Genomic DNA, 19,334 nt, shown 5'->3' with positions numbered 1-19,334 from the left:
TTCCTGTTCCTCTTGCGGGAGAACGCCCGTACGGCCTCGCAGCCGGAAAGAGCTTTTCGCGGGCTTTCCAACTGCCCGAAAATTCCGCTCCCCCCTCCCAGCAACAGTGACTCCGCGCTTTTCGGCCCGCCCGCCGGACTCTGCGCAGGCGCGTCGGACAGGGGTGGGGCGCGTGGCCGCGGCGTTGCGGGGCGGGGAGGGGCGAGCCAATCAGGGGATTCATTTCCGGGTGGCGCGGGCGCCATTTTGTGAGGAGGGATATAAACGGGCGCTAGGGCCGGCCGCCCGCCCAGTTGTTTCTTTGGTGGGGTCGGCTGCTTCCTCGCGTTTCCCCCCAACCCCGTCCGGCCTCGCCCAGCGTTTCCACGCGGGAGCCAACTGCCAGAGGCGCGGCGCGGCGTGGCGTCGAGCCGGGCGAGTGTGAGGAAACCGCCGCCTCAGCCGAGCGCGCGGGCCCGCCCAGGGCGTTAGTTTTCGGCGCGCAGTCGCGGCCGCCGGCCGGTTCTCCAGGGCCATGAGTTACGGTCGCCCGCCTCCCGATGTGGAGGGCATGACCTCCCTCAAGGTGGACAACCTGACCTACCGCACCTCGCCCGACACCCTGAGGCGCGTGTTCGAGAAGTACGGGCGCGTCGGCGATGTGTACATCCCGCGGGACCGCTACACCAAGGAGTCCCGCGGCTTCGCCTTCGTCCGCTTCCACGACAAGCGCGACGCCGAGGACGCCATGGACGCCATGGACGGGGCGGTGCTGGACGGCCGCGAGCTGCGGGTGCAGATGGCGCGCTACGGCCGACCCCCGGACTCGCACCACAGCCGCCGGGGCCCGCCGCCCCGCCGGTACGGGGGTGGCGGCTACGGACGCCGGAGCCGCAGGTGAGCGGGCGGGGGGCCGCGGGGGCGCGGGCGGGGGGGGCACAAAGGTCCGCGTGGACACGTGGCGGCGGCGGGCGGGCTCGGGGCCGCGGCGGGCGGCGGGGGGAAATGGCGCCCGGGCGGCGGGCGGCGCGGTAATGGCGGCGGGGCGGGCGCAGCACGCGGGCGGGGCGCGGCCCTCGAGCCCCGATGGCCGCCCTGACGCCCGGCCCGTCCGCCCGCAGCCCTCGGCGGCGCCGCCGCAGCCGCTCCCGGAGTCGGAGCCGCTCCAGGTCCCGCAGTCGCTCCCGCTACAGCCGCTCCAAGTCTCGCTCCCGCACTCGCTCGCGGTCGCGGTCCACGTCCAAGTCCAGGTCGGCGCGAAGGTCCAAGTCCAAGTCCTCGTCGGTGTCCAGGTCTCGCTCGCGCTCCCGGTCCCGCTCCCGGTCCCGGAGTCCGCCGCCCGTGTCCAAGAGGGAGTCCAAGTCCAGGTCGCGCTCCAAGAGCCCCCCCAAGTCTCCCGAGGAGGAAGGAGCGGTGTCCTCTTAAGCGAATGGTAATGTCGGGGGGATCCGAGGCGCACGGCCCGAACTCAGAGCTGGGGTGTGTAGGAGCTTGTGGCGATCCGTGTTAGTGTAAGTGCGGCTCCCGATGTCGGGGAGCGGCTTTGGGAGAGATGCTGAAGAGAGGGGTCTGCAGAGAGGATGTGCGTAAAGCTTAGATAATAATGGCTGTTTCGTAAACTGTTTGAGACCTATTAATGAAAATGACTATTTCTTGCTGTTTTTATCCAACGTCTGCATTTTCCCCTTTAAAGCTGCGGTCTCCTGTTTGATAAAAGAATATTGGCCAGTATTGCAGATTTTAACTGATTTGGCTGATCCTCCAGGGACCAGTTTCTGTGGGCGTGTATTGGAGCAGGTTTGTCTTTAAATGTTAAAGATGCACTATCCTCTTAGAGAAAAGGATCAGTTCAACTATTGTTGTACTGACTGGGACTTCATATTCTAATGGATGTGGCAAACGAATTGCGAAAAGAAGCAATGAACTTTTGGAACCCCCAAAAAGTTTACAGGTATCGCACTGGGTGGGGAAAGGATAGTGTGTCTTTAACTCTCGAATTGTTTGGTCCTATTTTTTAAAAGGAAAGGGCCCTAAGTAGCTCAGATGTTAAAGCTTTATTCTCAATTGCCAAATGTTTCATTTAAAGACTAAAAATTAATCTTAAAATAGACTGATTTTCTGATTTCAAGTTTTTCTTTGGATACCGTCCTTTTTTTTTTTCTTTTTCCTTTTTTTTCCCCCCTTTTTCCTTTTTCTTTTTCCCTCCCTTATATCATTTTTCACCTTGGTTATTTGGCCAAGATTACGTAAACACAAATTTATAAAAGCGGATGGTAGCCTTTGTGAAAATTTCCTAATTGGGCCTTTAAAAAACTGATAATGGCTGGGTGGAACCTTTCCGTAACCTACTTGTTTCACCAGAGCCTTAGTAAGTACATGCCTGAAACTGAAACCATGTGCACTTTCGGTAGCTTCATTGTAATGGAAGGTAAACTGAACTTTTTTCTTTTCAAACCTAGATGGGTCAGCAAGCAACGTAACAGAAGACTTGGGGGCAAAGGACCACATACTCAGTCCATCGAAGAGTCACTTGGAACAAGCAACTGGCTATTGAAAAGGTTATTTTGTAACATTTTGTCTAACTTTTTACTTGTTTTAAGCTTTGCCTCAGGTGGCAAACTTCATTTTATGTGCCATTTTGTTGCTGTTATTCAAATTTCTTGTAATTTAGTGAGGTGAACGACTTCAGATTTCATTATTGGCTTGGATATTTGAGGTAAATTTTCCTTTTGTTTATATAGTGCTGACTTTTTTTGTTTGAAATTAAACAGATTGGTAACCTAATTTGTGGCCTCCTGACTTTTAAGGAAACGTGTGCAGCCATTACACACAGCCTAAAGCTGTCAAGAGATTGACTCAACATTGCCTTCATTCCTTAAAATTAAAAACCTACAAAAGTCGGTGTAAATTTGTTTGTATATGTTATTTACCTTCAGATCTAAATGGTAATCTGAACCCAAATTTGTATAAAGACTTTTCAGGTGAAAAGACTTGATTTTTTGAAAGGATTGTTTACCAAACACAATTCTAATCTCTTCTCTTGTGTATTTTTGTGCACTAGGCGCAGTTGTGTAGCAGTTGAGTAATGCTGGTTAGCTGTTAAGGTGGCGTGTTGCAGTGCAGAGTGCTTGGCTGTTTCCTGTTTTCTCCTGATTGCTCCTGTGTAAAGATGCCTTGTCGTGCAGAAACAAATGGCTGTCCAGTTTATTAAAATGCCTGACAACTGCACTTCCAGTCACCCGGGCCTTGCATATAAATAACGGAGCATACAGTGAGCACATCTAGCTGATGATAAATACACCTTTTTTTCCCCTTCCCCCCAAAATGGTATATCTGATCATCTTCATGTATGAACTTAAAATATGGAAAATGTTAAGGAAGCAAAAATGGTTTGTAACTTTGTAAGTACTTATAACATGGTGTATCTTTTTGCTCATGAAAATTCTGTACTATAACCATTGTTTCTGTAGTTTAATTAAAACGTTTCCTTGGTGTTAGCTTTTCTCAGAATATGTCTTGGTGTTTTTTTCCCTCCCCTTTATTTGAAAGACCTGTGCAATTACCTTGTGAATTGTTACTGACTGTACAGTATGAAAGTGATATGTGTAGTGTTGACTTTTTTCCCTAAGTTAAAGTGGAAATGCCATTTCAGCACCCATAACCCCTAAAATCAATGCTCTAAGGTAGCAGTTTCTTGAGGTTGTGGGTATCCCCTTTTCTCTGCTTAATTTATGCCCTGTTTTTGACGATTTTCCCCCCTAAAGAACAATCCAAGTCCCTTTTTTTTTTAAAACAGGTGTGTTAATTTTTGTTTTCATGGCTTTGTAACCTGAGTATTGTCTAGGTGACCCATCACAATCTTAAAGGCCAACAGATCTGACCATCGTCAAATTCAATGCTTGTACTCCCAAGAAGCTAAAGTGGTCTGAGTCTTAGTTGGCATGGCAGGTTGCTAATTAGTATTGACACTGTCCGAGAACAGCCTGTATGTAGGTGTAATTCAGAGACTGTCCTTTGCAAAGGAGATGACCAGCATTTCAACAGTATGTCTTCCTGGGAGGGCAGATTCTGCTATATCTTCCTTGTCTGCATCAAAAGACTCCAGAGGAATGTGGACACATTTCATATCCCACTTGTAGAGCAAAGCTTCAAGTGACCAGTCAGCACTGAAAAAAAATAAATTGTTTTTTAAAATCATGTTTTCCTGTTTTGCTTCAGATACATTTTCATTTTATCCTTTCAGTAGATACTGCATGAGGAGTAAGGATTTAAGTTTCAATAAAATTGAGAGTAAACCAGGATTATTCAGGCTTACCTTCTTACCTGGTAAGTGGACCACAACTGGACTTTGGGGTTTTTTTGCATCAAAAAGTAGACTGTAGTTAAGATGTCTTCAAAATCTGTGAAGACAGGACTCCTTAAATGGACTTAAACTTAGGTCATCTCTCCAGCCAAATTTTACTTAACTGAAGACCAAAAAAGGTTTACCTTCTGGTTCAAAGAACACGTCAGATGCAAGTATAATATCTTGTGATGGTAGAGCCAGAAGATCCTGAGACACATGGCCCCATGTCAGTCCTATGACGCGTACCTGTGGCAGGTCATTCATTTCACAGCTTTGCCGGCAGATTTCTAGACAGTGAGGCAGCTCTGAACTGTCCGACAAGATTACTTCAGCACCACATTTTGCAGCCATAATTCCTGGAAGGCTCACTCCAGCTCCAATCTAATACATTTTTTAAAAAAGCATTCCAAGTTCTGCTTAACCATTGCAGGGAATTTGGGGCTTAGTTTCTGTAAGTACAGAGTTGATGATTAGCTTGTCCTATCTACAAAAGGTGCTGCAGTTAACATTGCTTTACCATATGAAGCTTTAAGCTTTTCAATTTGTAGAAATTACTTCTTGAGATTCCTCTTATGGGGTGGGAAGGTTAAGTCCCATACAGGGCCCTGCATTCTGCAACTATTACTTCCAACCTTCATGGTACCTGGCAGCTTCATTGCTCAATATGCCCTAGGCAGTTTAGGACACTTTGTCATTTTCAGTTCTCTTATAGTCTATAAAGAAACTCCTAATTATACAGAACATTGGGTCTCTAGAAGCCTGATGGGTGACTTGCATGCACACCTGGCCATTACGGTTGTTACTACCAATTTTTACTGCTTTTATGTGGCTATAACCAGACAGGTCTGCAACATGACTTTCTGCAGAGGGGATTTTCCAGTTGGGCTTTCAAAGTGACAAGGTCTTTAGCATGCTAAGTAAGGAATAACCAAGGAATGCCTTTATAAGTATTATCCCTATTTAAAATGTAATTTCCAGTTTTGAGCTTGAGCTTGGAGATTCTCAATCTTTTCTGAATGTTTACAAATTGCCACTGTTCAGGGTCAGAAGTATGCTAAATACTCTCACACCCCTCACACGTTTTTGCAAAAGTTAGGTTACTAAGTTTGGGGTTTGTCCTCAGCCTTAAGATTTAAGCCTTGTATCATTTATGCAAACTTAACAAAAGTTTATTTCACCGAGCCTTTAGCAGTCTCACGTCAGGTGGAGTGACGAGAAAGAGTTTGGGATACTCTAAAGATTTCCAAAAATGGAAAGGACTATTACGTGAGAAAATGCATGTGTCACAGTAGACCCCGGATGACCCTGTTGGGACACCCTGAAAAGATAGTCTTAATGATTGCTTCCATGCCAAGATTCTGTAGAATTAGTCAATGGGCTTCACTTAGAATAAAGGTCAGCATAATGTAAAGGGCCAGATGACATTTTAGTCTTGGTGGGACTCCTGTGGTCTCTGGTGCACGTGCTTTTTAAAAAACAACTTAAAAACGTAAAAAGCATTCTTAGCTCACATGACTTACAGGCTGGCAAATCACCTGATTTAAAAATCTTTAACAAGTCAGTAACAAGCACATAGACTTAAATCTGAACAGAGCATTTTAGGAAGCCTCAAGAGCACTTGTACCTCTAGGACAGCCTTGCCTGGCAGAGATCTTCTGTGAAACCATAGGTACTGAGCCAAGACCACCGCACAGGGCCAAACATACATTCCATATTCAAGATGCAGCACCTGAAAAGAATTTTTTGTATGCCAAAAATAACTCATCTGCTGACAGTTGTAATATTTATTTTCACAGCAGTCAGAGTGCCCGACACCCGGCATCTATCACAAAAATGACAGTTCCCTGCTGTCCAGTTCACATCCCATGGGGTTTATAAAATTGCAATACCGTGTGATAAGCACTCTTCATACACTCATTCACTCAACAAGCATTTATCCAAGGACTGCGTTGCTTAGTGGGCTACGGATGTAACTAGGTTATCACAGAATACATACATAGGCACATACATACCCTATGGGAAAAGATAAGCCAAAAGTAAGCACATATATTTTTAGCAGGCAATACTGCTAACAACAAAACCTAGTGAGAGAGTAGTGGGGGCAGCGAGGGGTGCAGACAGCGACCACAAGGTGGCTGTCCTAGATAGAATGATTCTGGCAAGGGTCCTGAAGCAGGAACTAAAAAGCCTCTGGCTGGAGTACAGACAGCACTGACAGCAGGGGCATGGGGGCTGGGAGGCAGGGTTGTGGTAGTAACTGAGGTCAGTGGGATGGCATGGATCAGAACTGGGGGGTCTTGTAGGCCACAGGAAGATTAGCTTTTATTTTAAGTGCAGTTAATGTATCAGAGGGGGGCGCCTGGGTGGCTCAGTGGGTTAAAGCCTCTGCCTTCGGCTCAGGTCATAATCTCAGGGTCCTGGGATCAAGCCCCGAGTCGGGCTCTCTGCTCAGCGGGGAGCCTGCCTCTGCCTACTTATGATCTCTGTCTGTGAAATAAATAAATAAAATCTAAAAAAAAAAAAAATGTATCAGAGGGTTACAATCACAGGCATAACTTGGTATGCTAATGGAAAACAATGAGGCCAGAAAGACATTCCAGAAGTTTGAGAGCAGCTCAGTCCTGGAGTTAGGAAGGCAGGCAGCTTACCCAGCCTTTGGAAAGATACAGAATTATGAGAGAGCACAGTATTTAGGGACGCAAAATAACGGCTCACACCTTTGGAATGAGCCTGCCTGAGTTCAAATGCCAGATGTGTAACTTAATAGCCGTATGACCTCGCCCATTACTTAACCTGTCTGTGCTGCAGTTTCCTCACCTGCAAAACACTATCTCATACTGTGACTTGTGAGACTCAATGCAAACCGCTTAGTACAGTGCCAGACACAAAATAAGCAAAGCGAGCGGTTATTAAACTGCAAAACTGCAAGTCTTTCTGTTTTCTAGAGCGGAGGGTGCTGCTAGTGGACTGGTTGGAAAGGGGGCTGAAGCCATGGAAGTATCAAAGGTGAATTCACTCAACAAAAATATCAGTGCTTGCCACTAGTTCTAAGGGTAGGGAGGGCAGCGTGAATAAAATGCCTGCCCTGGAAGATCTGACGCAGGAGACAGTAAAGGATTTCTGACCACAGCAGTGAGTCTGCAGATTTGGGTGTAAAGGGGTCTTTATTCTCACTTGGAGTCAGCTCCTAAACTTGGGAAGAAATCCCAGTGGGTATTCAACACGAAGGCATTTAAAAACTATCAGAAATGGGTTTCACTCGAGACTTTACCTCCTCTTGGGCGGTTTTTCATCTTCAAATTGTTTTTGCTAATACGTTCCTCACAGACTGCTGTTAAAATCGAAACGCTGCAACGTCCAAGTGCTTTGAAAAACCGGACGCATAATGTATTACTGCTATTATTACTGAGAGTTTGGGGACAGCCGTGAGCTGAAACGAACAAGTGAGTGCCAACCCAAGAAACTTTATTTGGAAAGTGAGGGTAGAGTTCCCCCGTCTTGGATAAAGCTGAATTAAGAAGCCCTTCAACAAGATCAAAGGAAATACTTGGTGTCAAAAATGCCACCTTTCTGGCAGGAAATATTCGATGTGGAAGGCCCTTCTCGTGGCAGGGTCCCCAAGTTTCTTCCTTAAAGACTGCCAAGAGCTTTAGGCCCCAAACCTTCCCACCCTGAGGTCCATCCTAAGGCAGGGGAGCCGCCAAACCTCGCCCCCACCCCTCCTCTGCCACGGGCGCCACCGCAAAGGACCGGAGGCGCCTCCCGACGGGTGCCGACGCACGCACCTGCGGGACGCTGACCTCCAGCACGGCCCCCTCGGCCCCCAGGCCCGGCTCCTCCGAGAATCGAAAGCGCTGGGCCCGGACTTCATGCCCTCGGAGGCCACGCTTGTCCAGGGGGGTGTCGGGGGTTCCCCGACGGGCCGGGAACAACGAAGAGCGCCGGGCTGCCAGGCTGCGTGCGCGGGAAAGCCCGAGCGGACGGGTCCGCCTCACGGGCGCTACGCTGCCCGGCCGGGTCGCTGCAACTCGACTGCAAAGGCGGGGAACGCACCGCTCCAGCGGGCGACGACGCGGCCGCGCGGTGAGAAGACACCGGAGGCCAGGCAAAAGAGACACGGAAGACAGGTGGCCTCGGCGACTCGCACGCCGGAAACGGGCCGCCGGGTAAGCGGCTCACGCCCGGAAGTGACGCGCACACCGGAAGCGGGCGCGGGAGAGGCGGGGCCGCAATGAGGCTGCTCCTCGATCGGCGCGACCTTCCCAACATGGCGGAGAGCCGGCGAGTGTGAGGGCGGACCCCGGAGGTGCCCGAGCCAATGGCTCACCGCGAGAGGCCGGGGGGCGGGGAAGACGGCAGCCGCGTGCCCAACCCGAGGCCCGGGAGGTGGTTGGGGAGTGAATTTTCTGGAAGGCGATTTTAAAGGCGCCGGGCTAGGGCGAAGGGCGTTTGGGTGCCGCCGCCGCCGCCGCAGCCGCTGTCCGGGCCGGGGAGGGGTGCGTTGGAAGCAGGAAGCGAGGCGCGCCGAGGTCGTCGCGGGAGCAGCTGGTGACCCCCGGAGGATGAACCACAAGAGCAAGAAGCGGATCCGCGAGGCCAAGCGTAGTGCGCGGCCGGAGCTCAAGGACTCGCTGGACTGGACCCGTCACAACTACTACGAAAGCTTCTCGCTGAACCCGGCGGCCGTGGCGGTGAGTGGGCCGGGGTCGCGGGCCGAGGCCGGGCACGGGCACCTCCGGGCGGCTGCGCGACTGCCCCGGCGTCCAGCGCGGCACCCCCGAGTTCCGATGGACTCGTCCGTACCCCGCGGAGGTCGGGGTCATCGGGGCCGGGTTCCAGGGCGGTCCTCCTTCCTCCCGCGCCGCCGCCGCCTGCCGGGCCACCTGGAGGCTGACGCTTTTGGCGATCCCCACAGGAAGGACTGTCGCCCTTTGACCCCTTTGGGTGGTGAGGCCCCGGGGACTCGACTGTGGAGGCCCACGAGTGGGAGATGCGAAGCCCCCTTCCCCTGGTGGGGCGGCGCTGGGTGTGACATGTCAGTCCACACGCAGGTCCTTGTCCCTCCTCTCCTCCGCCCCCCCCCCCTCAAATAAGCCAGAAAGAGAATCTGGCTCCTTAGGTATGTCGTTGCTAATTGGTTCTGGGGGACGCCCTTTGCTGCCGCTGGACCTTTTTTTTTTTAACTGGATAGGTCTTTTCTGATTCCATCAGGATAACGTGGAAAGGGCAGACGCATTACAGCTGTCCGTGGAAGAATTCGTGGAGAGATATGAAAGACCGTACAAGCCCGTGGTTCTGCTAAATGCCCAAGAGGGTTGGTCTGCGCAGGAGAAGTGGACCCTGGAGCGCCTAAAAAGGAAGTACCGTAACCAGAAGTTCAAGTGCGGTGAGGATAACGACGGCTACTCGGTGAAGATGAAGATGAAGTACTACATCGAGTACATGGAGAGCACTCGGGACGACAGCCCCCTGTACATCTTTGACAGCAGCTATGGTGAACACCCCAAAAGAAGGAAACTTCTGGAAGATTACAAGGTGCCCAAGTTCTTCACCGATGACCTCTTCCAGTATGCTGGGGAGAAACGCAGGCCCCCTTACAGGTAAAGTACCCCGTGGTGAAGCCCTTACGGTCTCACATAGGGCAGTATGTGTCCCCTGAGCTCGGTGGGCTAACCTTTTTCCATAACAGTGAGTGGTTCTCTTTGGCTGCACATGGAGCTTACTTAGTGGGTTACTGCTGTCTGCCCAGGTCCTGCGGCCACAGACTGGTTTCACTGGTCTGGATGGCCACCTGGGCATCAGGATTTCTGAAGGCGCCCCAGGTGACTCAAACATGCTACCACAGTTAAGCCACTGAGCTTTAAAGGAAATTTTATTAGTTAAAGCTCAGTAGTAGTAAGCCACATCGGTCGTTTTTTTTATTTTTTCCCTTCCTGTTACAGAGCATTCCAGGCATGATTCGTTTAGCGTTTCTGTGTAGCAGGGTTTATGTAGTCTCTGAGATAAAAAGTGTAAGACTAAAAACTCGCTCTCTGGTAGTATATGTGTACAGTTAAATTACTTTTCATATCTCGGACGTTTCCATTCCATTAGATGGTTTGTGATGGGGCCACCGCGCTCTGGAACTGGAATTCACATCGACCCTCTGGGAACCAGTGCCTGGAATGCCTTAGTTCAGGGCCACAAGCGCTGGTGCCTGTTTCCTACCAGCACGCCCAGGGAACTCATCAAGGTGACCCGTGAAGAAGGAGGGAACCAGCAAGATGAAGCTATTACTTGGTTTAGTATCATTCATCCCCGGACACAGCTTCCCACCTGGCCACCTGAATTCAAACCCCTGGAAATCTTACAAAAACCAGGAGAGACTGTCTTTGTACCAGGTATAGATGAACTAAGAGGAAGTATGTTTTTTGATTTCAGTTATTTGTCATTTCCAAGCACAAGTGTATCTAGGAGTCAAAGAGACCCGTCTGCCTGCCGACTGTAAACGAACTGACCGCTGCCCAGCTCGGACAGTGATGTGCGGCTGTGTGGTCAAGTGCTTAGAGGGCTGCTGTCCACATCTCTTGTAACCTACATACATAACGCGTGTTGATAAATTCCTTGTATGTAAAGATTTTACTCATCTTTATGTCTAGTAGTTATCTAGTGTGTCTGTGGATAAACTGTGACTTGTCTGTAAATTGGGTTTTTAATACAATGTAACATTGGCTCACTTCAGACTTAAGTGTTGAAAGTGAGGGTGTTTAATACTGGAGGTAGGTGTTCTCCTTCTAGGAGCTGAAAAACTTGCTGCCTTTCCAGTTTCAATCCCAGGTTTGGACTCACAGGGGTCAACACACTTTTCCTGTAAAAGGCAGAGAATAAATACTTTAAGTGCTGTGGGCCAGACCGGGTCTGTTCCAGCAACTCCGCTCTGCCTGTCGAACAGGCGAGCAGCCGCAGGCAATCCGGAAATGAACAGGCGTGGGCTGTGCTCCAGTAGAACTTTCCACAGATAGGTTGTGATTTCTGGATCAGGAGAAGCATTGACCAGTCCGGATCTCCTGTCTCTGAGTCTCTACCTGTCTCGCCTGTAGATGGGTAGATAGGAACCCTCTGTTCACCAAGCTTATGTTGTTCGTGATCGTGCGCAGAAGCAAACCCTGTTTAACTGTTGCTTTGTTGGGTTTCAGGAGGCTGGTGGCACGTTGTCCTTAACCTTGACACCACCATTGCCATCACGCAGAATTTTGCCAGCAGCACCAACTTCCCTGTTGTCTGGCACAAGACGGTAAGAGGGAGACCAAAGTTATCGAGGAAATGGTATAGGTGAGAGACTTTTTTTTTTTTTTCTTCTTATTTTCACTTTGTTCCCATTCATACCCCAGAGGTGAAATGGAAAAGAGTTCACTGCTGCAGTGACGTGTGCTGATCTTAGGCCTGGGAGAGCTGGGGCAGAGGAGAGTGGGTCCAAGGTCAGGGCTAGTTCTCAGGATGCTTGCCAGCCTCCAGGTGACAGGGTGAGACTCTGCATGTTTGATCAGTCAGGCAAAACATGGCCATAATTGGGATTGGTTCTTGTTTTCTGTTTTTTGTTTTGTTTTATTTTCTGTTTTTTTGGTCTCCCCCCCCCCGCCCTTCCCCCCTCAAAGCTAGCAGTAGCAAAGGAAGCCATTTTGTTTGGGTTGTATTTTGGTTCTTTCTTTTTCTTACTGAGAAGCGTTATTCCCCTTTAAACTTAATACCTTCAGTTCTTGCGAGTGAGGTGACTGCCCTGGAGACTTAGCTCCTCTGTTTATCCACAGAACAGATACAGCACGGGCAGCGGCAGTGCAAGCCACCCCCAGCCACCCCGTGCCACTGTGTCCCAACCCTGACCTGGAGGGACCAGCTCTCGGGGTAAGAGAGGGATCCTGGCTTGGTCAGTGCTCAGCCTCCCTGCTGAGAGGGCCAGCAAGGGTGGTGGCTTCGTTCTCCCCGGACTCTCAGGCACCTAAGGCCCACTGACTCCATCCCGTCGGCCGCTGTGTGCTGGGATTTGGTCATCTTAAAGGCCTGACCACGCAGCTGGTCTCTTGTCCCTGCTTAGAGTGGATGCCAAGATCAGGTCCCTATGGGGAGGGCTGCTTCCTCCGAAAGTCCAGTCCAGTTTTATCTTCGAGTGAGGGGGACCCTCTCTGTTGCTTGCCTCCTCTTCTTTCTCGCAAACCTTATTGTTGCTCCTCTTACAACTGGAACGTAACCAAGCCCGACTGCGGTCACTCAGTGCTGTGTCGTGGAAAGGAAGGGTTTGAAAGAAGTCAGCTAGGAATGGTTCAGGAAAAAACGGAAGAGAGAGACTTTCTCCCAGGTGGAAAAAAATAAGTGGCTAACTCGGGGCAAGCCGGCCTCGCGTCGGCAGCACGGCTGGCTCGTTTGCGTGCGAAGGTCGCAGTAACTCGCGTGCAGCTCGTCCGCCTTTCAGAAAAGCCTGAGCAGCACGTTAGGGCTTCTGTTCCCAGCCCGTGGATCCGTGCGGCCACACCGCTGCCCAGCGCCCATTCTGAGCCAAGGCGCCCGCCCTTCGCAGGTGCCTCCGAGAGAGACAGGCCTCAACTTTGAGTCCGGGTTACTGCGCGCGGTGTCGCTGCCGCTCCCAGCACTGGGAACGATGTTTCTTGTCTCCCAGGATCCTGAAGCAAGAGCACCCCGAGTTGGCGGTGCTGGCTGACTCCGTCGACCTGCAGGAGTCCACGGGGATCGCCTCCGACAGCTCCAGCGACTCCTCCAGCTCCTCCAGCTCCAGCTCGTCCGACTCGGACTCCGAGGTGAGGCCCCGCTGCCTGGAACCCAGGCCTGCAGGGCAGTCCCCCCGGGAACCTCCTGTCCAGGACGGGGAAAGGGGTGAACATTCTCCCACTTTGTTCCAAGAGCTACGACTGCCACCATTCCTGCCGGGTGGTGAATTGTGCCCATATTATAGCCTGGCACGCGTGCGTGTGTGCTCGCACGTGTGTGTGCACGAGCGTGAGCTCATGCGTTGTCGGCAGTAACTTGAAGAGATAAAAGGAGTATTGGGGGATTTCGTTAAGTGAATGGCCAAGGGCCGCCCAGCTCATGAACAGCAGTGTGGGGCGTCAGACTTGGAGCGCTGTCACCTCACAGCCGGCATTGACAGTTGTCCCTGTGGGTGTAAATTGTAAGCCTGGGAGCTCCCCGAATTCGGTGGCTTGTTAGAAGCTGACATCATTTTGGGGAAGAGGAACCTGGGCCATCGCTGGATGAAATTTCTGTCGTAGCACTTTGCATAATCTGGGGATGTGGTGTCTTGCGGGGGCCCGGGGCGTGGGAGAGCAGTGTCAGCGCCGGACTCCTTGTGTCCCTCTCGGGGTCTGTCTGGATGCAGCGAAATGGCGTCACGCTGTCTCAGGGTGCTGACGCGTGTCTCGATTTCAAACAGCCCTCCCATTGGCAAGCCCTGGGGGGACACCCAGGCATATGAGGGAGGTCGTAGTGTCTAGGGAGCCAGAAACACCCGATGGAGAAGGCGGTGCGGACCGTGCTGCGGAGCTGTCGTCCGGGGCTGCTTCGCTTCCGGGAGGACTCGGGTGACATTCATGCTGCCTCTCGAGGCCAGAGGTGTATTTACAGACAGAAGGGGTTGCATCTGGTTGACTTCCTGCTTTTTGCCTCCTCCCCACCCTCCCGTGCAGTGCGAGTCGGGGTCTGAAGGCGATGGGACGATGCACCGCAGGAAAAAGCGGAGAACGTGCGGCATGATGGGCAACGGGGACACCACCTCCCAAGACGACTGTGCGAGCAAAGAGCGCAGCTCCTCCAGGTGACCGCACGCGGCTGCTGTCTCTGTAGGAGGACGTGCGCGCGGCAAGGCCAGGGCCCTGGGGAGGGCAGCCTTTTGGATCTGCAGACAAGGGGAGGGCTGGAGAAAGCCGGAGAACAAACACGCCCTTGGAATAGGAGTCCGATCACTTAGCGTTTGCTCCAGTAGCTTCTTCCTCTGCTACCGACGCAAAATCACGTGGCTTATTTTACGCATAAAGGCAAGGATCTGTGTGGATGGTGCCAAGGAAACCCTTAACATTATTTAATAAAAATTAAATCCATTTTATATCTTTGCAACTTTTGTCCTTGGAGAATCCCAGAGCCTCCCCTTGTGGCAATTCCTGTGGTGGTGTGGGAAAGCAGCGACTCGACTGCCCTGGGCCCTCGATGGGGAAGAGATGGTTTGCGGCAGTCGGGGCAGCCCGAGAGCAGGTCCCCGGTGTCTCCCGGGAGCCAGAGGGGTGGCCTCCTGCTTTCCCCCCAACACTTGCCATTGTCACTTTGAGCGCTCACACCACACGAGACAGCCGTGAAGAGCTCCGATTTTCTCGAAGGTCTTCATCATGTCTCCCACGTTTGTTTGTTTGAACCGGATGGGATCTAAATGAGTTCAGACTTAAACTCAGAGTCAGTAAGATCACTTCTGCCGGCACGTGCCCACACGGTGGACGCGCTGTGGGCTAAACTGAGGTTCGGGTCCAGAGCCTCTTCTCACGTGCGAGTCCTGATGGGTCTGATGGTGGCGGTAAGCGGGGGAGGGGGTTTCGGGGAGGTAGTTCAGTATGGAAGCTCGGGGGACCCTAAGCGTCTGGGGGCCTGGCCTGCCGTGGATGACGTTGCTGTCGCGCTGTTCGTATCTCTGAGCAGCTGGGTGTTTCCTCAACGTGTGTTAGCAGAGTGGCGGACCCACAGGCCTTGCTGCTTATTCACACTGGAATTCCAGAAGCTCAGGTGTCCTAGTGGCGTGAATTTATGAGCTAGACTCTGCGTTTCTCAACCAGATTGCCCTCTTCACGGCCACTGTTCGATTTCTCTTCTTGCTTTTCCGGGGTGTTTCTGTCGCTGTAGACCCCACCTGGCCGTGCCGCGCGATTTAGTGGTTACTCAGAAAATGTTTTAGGGACAGCCCTGCCCTGACTTGCATGTGGGGTCCCGGGGTTCTGCTTTAACGTGTCCTTCCAGCTTCGCACCTGCCGTGCTGTCTCCACGCTGCTGACAGGCGGTTGTCCTTTCCTTGGCAGGATTAGGGACACTTGCGGAGGCCGGGCTCACCCCTGAGCCAATACAGAGACTCTCCCTGAGGTGGCTCCCGTGTGCGCTGTGGGCGGCCGCCTGACTCAGTTTTCACATCTCCTGCTCCCACCTTCTCCTTTGTCTCCTTTGAATTCGGATCATCCTTCTCTGGTCCAAGCTTCTGTCTTCGGTCAAATGCTGTTCTTACCGCTTGCTAAGAATAGAGGGTCGAGAAGTTTCAAAGCTCAGTGAGACCCAAAACGCTGACGGCCGGCGCGCTGCGGCGGGGCCAGGGGGTCTGTGCTGTCCCCTGTAAGCCACGCTGCTCCACCTCGAGGCCGCAGGGCTGGGATCCCTTGAGTGTCTCGCCGCGTCTGATCCCTCAGCGACACGGGTGAGGAGCCTCTGCTCTCTGGGAGCCGGCGGCGCACCAGCAGGCCCCGAGGGGCGAGTGGATTCGGATTTGCGTCTGAGCCAATCACGCGTAAAATGTGCCACTCCCGCGCCACCCCCAATGTGTCACCGACCCAGCCGGCGCGGGTGGCGCCGCTCACCACCACGAGCATGGGCCTCAGATGCGGGACCTTCTCGCCACCGCCAGACGGGCTCGGGAATTCCAGCAGCGTTTCCGTGCGGTGTGTTTTGGGGCAGGGATGACGTATCAGGGTTTCTGTTTAGAAATGGGAGGGGAAAGGTCCGGTGTGTTCTCCCCGAAGAATTCAGGTTGTGAACAGGGCCCGCGTCCAGCAGATGGGTCTTTCTCCCCACATGATCCACAAAGGCAGAAGCTCTCGCTCTCTGAGAGACATCACGGTCAGTGTCCCCGCTGGTTAGACCCGCAGACGCTAGGTGGCTGGCTTGGGCTGCAGGTTGGAATAAACGCACACGTGGTGCTTCTGGCCTCGGGTGTGTTGAGGCTTCTGAAGGGCTCTGGTGTGAAGACTTGGGGGTTGACCAGCAGGTTCCATCGCTTGCCCTCTCAGTTGACCTGCTTGCCTTAATCTGCCCCTACATTGAGCTAAATTTAAATAAAAGCGAGAAGGGTCTTGTCAAGGGCGTGCCCAGTGAAAAGCACTGAGCAGCACGGCCTTTTCCGGGGTGGGGGGGGTGTGTAGGTAAGGGCATGAGCAGCCGGAGGGTGGCAGGAGCTGGCCCTGTAGCGTCCCAGGAGCGGCCAGGAGCGGGTGTGCAGGCGGCCTGGAACTGTGTGGTGTTGCCTCCCTGGATCCTCCCTGACCATGGGTATAATCTGGGGAATCCAGGGCTCTTTTGTGCAAAGGTTATATTTTTAACAGACTGATGATCATTTCTTGACACTGGGTTGGTCACGTAGCTTTCCCCTAAGAGGCCAGTCCCCTACTTTGAGTTTTCTGCATTCTCAAATGCCAACCCAAAAACATGGCTGGGGTGGATGGAGAACGTCCACCATGTTCCTCGGCATTGGTGCCTGTCCCCTGCCCTCGGTGTCGCTCCACTTCCCCACCAGGCCTCCTGGGCTCAGCCCTGCTTCCCTCCATTCTAGGGTGTGTTTTGGGGATGAGTCAAGTCAAACCCTGAACTCGTCTCTTTGTGTTCACACCTGAATGGGGTTCCTCTGTTTCCTTTTTTAAAATGTTCGTGCTATCTTCCAAAACGCTTTTTTTCTGTACCCTAGTATTGCTGTCAGGCTATCGCGCCTTCCTCTCTAATTCATATCAACTTCTCTCTAAACGTCAGTGTAAAGAAAAAAAGCAAAACCAAAATTATTTGCCACCAGGGGGCAGGGGAGGACTCTTTTGCAGTGGCTGGGATGACACGGCGGACGTTTGAATGGGAGAGGCTAGCCTTCCCGAGAGGCCTAGGGTGATTCCTGTTTGACAAACAATATCCAGAAAGAAGGGATCCAGCCCACCTGACAGGCCCGCAGTCACCTCACCGGGAAGCATTCGGATAACATCGCTTCCGTGCTGCCATTTGGTTCTTGCCATCCCACGAGTGACAGTGGGACAGTCCTTGTTTTAGCCAGGCCAGAGATTCAACACCTTCCACCCTGCCACTGTCCCCTGTTGCTGTGGGCCACCCAAGCACACCGTTAGGGGAATAAAGCAGGGAGGAGGTGGGGAGCCGGTGGGAGAGGAGTGCAGTGATGGCTGGGTGCTGCAGACCAGGTAGAAAGGGGGAACCAGGTCTGTCCTAAAGTTAACCGTTCACCCCACCTGGTCTGAGCCTCCTCCTTCGAGTGACGTCAGCAATAGTAGGGATTCTGCCCCAACTGAAAAACCAGGAAGGTCCTGGAAGAAGGACTCTTCCGGAACTACTGACGGGGAGGAGCAGGGTCGAAGAAGACAGTGTGCAGCTCCGGGGCTTTGGGAGCGAGCACCAAAGACTTCGCCGCCGGCCTGAAGGACCCGGTGCCGCACACGGGTGTCTCTGGGCTCATTAGTAGAGCTGGGATATTCAGGGTGACACCTTTGAGGGTAGAGCCACCCAGCCCAGGGACATTGTTCCAATTTGGCTTAGGCTTGCAGATGCCCGCGTATGAATCATCCAAGTGTTCAGCCCACGTTTGAGTGGCAGGCACTGTTCTGGGTGCTGGCGATGCAGCTGCGACAAGCACAGGTCCGTCCCCTCGTGCAGCTGAAAGGCAGTGTGCCGTGCACAGTTCCCAAGGGTCACTGCTCAGGCTAGGTGGGGTCACACACATCCATTTCCATGACCAGAAAAGCAAGGTGAGACCTCACTAAATTCAAGTCTATGAGATCTTCCTAAAAGAACATAAGAACAAGTTGTGGTCTTAGTATTTGGTTTCTCTCTGTATCAGCAAAAGATATTTAAGCATCAGCAAGAAAGTTGCTGGTGTGAGTGCTTTATGCACTTATTAGAGGTTCAGTCTGGTTGTGACATAGGATTTTAGACAAGAGTGTGGGACGGAATAGTTTTGCGGGAAGTGTTGTAAAAAGTGCTTTTAGGACGTAGGCGTGTACGTGCACAGCTGTAGGTTCCTTGAATTGTGCATAGCGTTTCCACAAGGTGTTTGTCGTGTGTGCTGGGTACTGCGGATGGTTCCCTGTGTGGTTTCTCCTCACACGCCCCCCTCCCTCCCTGCCTTCTGTCAAGATGTTCCACTGATGTTACATTATATGCCACAAAACTAGATGAACCTCGTGCCCTGGCACCCTCAGGTGGTGGCTCTTGACTTCTGTCTCATTGTTCAAAAACTTGAGGCATCTAGTCCTCACTGAAAGTCCCATGAGAACTGGCCCGGCCTGCTGTCTTCAAGGTGACCGGACAGTGCAGAAGAACTGGGACCATGCAGAGTCCTTGTGCCTCTTGCCACTGCCACAGAGACACCCAGCAGCCCGCTCCGTCTGCTTCCGTCTTGCCGTGTGCACCACCACGCCTATGGCTCCGCCGTTTGATGGGTGGTTTTAACTTTCACTTCGATAAAACTTGTTCATCATTTTAAATAAAGCAACTTGGTTTGGAGTTGGGGTTTTTGCATTGTTTTGTTCTTGTTTTTTCTCCTTATTTATCTTAGTAGATACAGAACGTAGCTAAGTTTGCACAATGGGCCCCCTTAAACATGTACTTTCAAGCAACGAAGGCAGGGGCCAAAAAAGAAGGCTCGCTTTGGCTGAAAGTCCCCTGGGGGTCAAAGCCAGATAGGAGCCCCATTCCACATTTTATAGTTATGGGCATTTTTCACGAATCACCACTGAAATTCCTTTTGCTGGTACCCCTTACCTTTATGTGAAGCACCGGGACTAAGCTCCCCCTCTTCCTGGAGGCCTGCTGGTCGTAACCGGAGCCCAGGAAGAAGCCTGAGCACATCCTTCTGCCTTCCGTGTAAGCGGCACTCCATCTAGCTCCTGGCGTGCACCAGTTACCGGCTCGGGCACTGTAATTTTTCCAAAAAAGCAATAAATGTGTCTTAAGCAAAAACTGGCATCCTGTTTTTTCAACTGGTCCCTGACAAACTTTGCTGTGTTTACTG

The 19,334-nt window shown here is 52.2% G+C and overlaps 3 protein-coding genes across 15 annotated transcripts; 2 read left to right on the top strand and 1 right to left on the bottom strand.

Moving 5' to 3' along the window:
- Positions 1-203: 203 nt before the first annotated feature.
- SRSF2 (serine and arginine rich splicing factor 2) lies at positions 204-4,176 on the top strand. Of its 7 annotated transcripts, XR_013968155.1 has the most exons (5): positions 235-876; positions 1,101-1,411; positions 1,673-1,776; positions 2,439-2,537; positions 3,041-3,476. XR_013968155.1 is itself a non-coding variant. In XM_080826372.1 (3 exons), exons 1-2 carry the CDS (start codon positions 515-517, stop codon positions 1,402-1,404), a joined length of 666 nt encoding a protein of 221 aa, XP_080682498.1. In that variant the 5' UTR covers positions 204-514; the 3' UTR covers positions 1,405-1,411; positions 2,439-4,176. The 7 variants fall into 7 exon arrangements, 3 of the variants coding, with proteins under 3 accessions (XP_080682498.1, XP_080682497.1, XP_080682499.1); XR_013968153.1 differs by lacking the exon at positions 1,673-1,776 and having other exon boundaries at positions 237-876; positions 3,041-4,176; XR_013968154.1 differs by having other exon boundaries at positions 288-876; positions 1,101-1,780; positions 1,958-2,537; positions 3,041-4,176.
- On the bottom strand, positions 3,769-8,479 carry METTL23 (methyltransferase 23, arginine). 2 transcript variants are annotated; one of them, XM_080826377.1, is made up of 5 exons: positions 8,110-8,479; positions 5,949-6,053; positions 4,468-4,705; positions 4,295-4,379; positions 3,769-4,145 (listed from the first exon to the last, which is right to left on the bottom strand). In XM_080826377.1, the coding sequence occupies exons 2-5, from the start codon at positions 6,030-6,032 to the stop codon at positions 3,980-3,982; spliced, it is 573 nt and encodes a 190-aa protein (XP_080682503.1). In that variant the 5' UTR covers positions 6,033-6,053; positions 8,110-8,479; the 3' UTR covers positions 3,769-3,979. The 2 variants fall into 2 exon arrangements, with proteins under 2 accessions (XP_080682503.1, XP_080682504.1); XM_080826378.1 differs by having other exon boundaries at positions 8,125-8,235.
- Positions 8,480-8,583: 104 nt separating this feature from the next.
- JMJD6 (jumonji domain containing 6, arginine demethylase and lysine hydroxylase) lies at positions 8,584-18,825 on the top strand. Of its 6 annotated transcripts, XM_080827271.1 has the most exons (8): positions 8,705-9,015; positions 9,536-9,924; positions 10,418-10,704; positions 11,500-11,597; positions 12,117-12,205; positions 12,975-13,113; positions 13,999-14,126; positions 15,370-18,825. In XM_080827271.1, the coding sequence occupies exons 1-8, from the start codon at positions 8,887-8,889 to the stop codon at positions 15,404-15,406; spliced, it is 1,296 nt and encodes a 431-aa protein (XP_080683397.1). In that variant the 5' UTR covers positions 8,705-8,886; the 3' UTR covers positions 15,407-18,825. The 6 variants fall into 6 exon arrangements, 5 of the variants coding, with proteins under 5 accessions (XP_080683400.1, XP_080683397.1, XP_080683399.1 ...); XR_013968218.1 differs by lacking the exon at positions 15,370-18,825 and having other exon boundaries at positions 11,500-11,635; positions 12,112-12,205; positions 13,999-14,422; XM_080827273.1 differs by lacking the exon at positions 12,117-12,205 and having other exon boundaries at positions 11,500-11,635.
- Positions 18,826-19,334: the final 509 nt, after the last annotated feature.

This window comes from Martes martes (assembly GCF_963455335.1).
Source record: "Martes martes genome assembly, chromosome: 16".
NCBI classification, from domain to species: Eukaryota; Metazoa; Chordata; class Mammalia; order Carnivora; family Mustelidae; genus Martes; species Martes martes.
The sequence above is the reverse complement of the archived record's forward strand: the minus strand, read 5'-3'. Positions and strand labels throughout refer to the sequence as shown.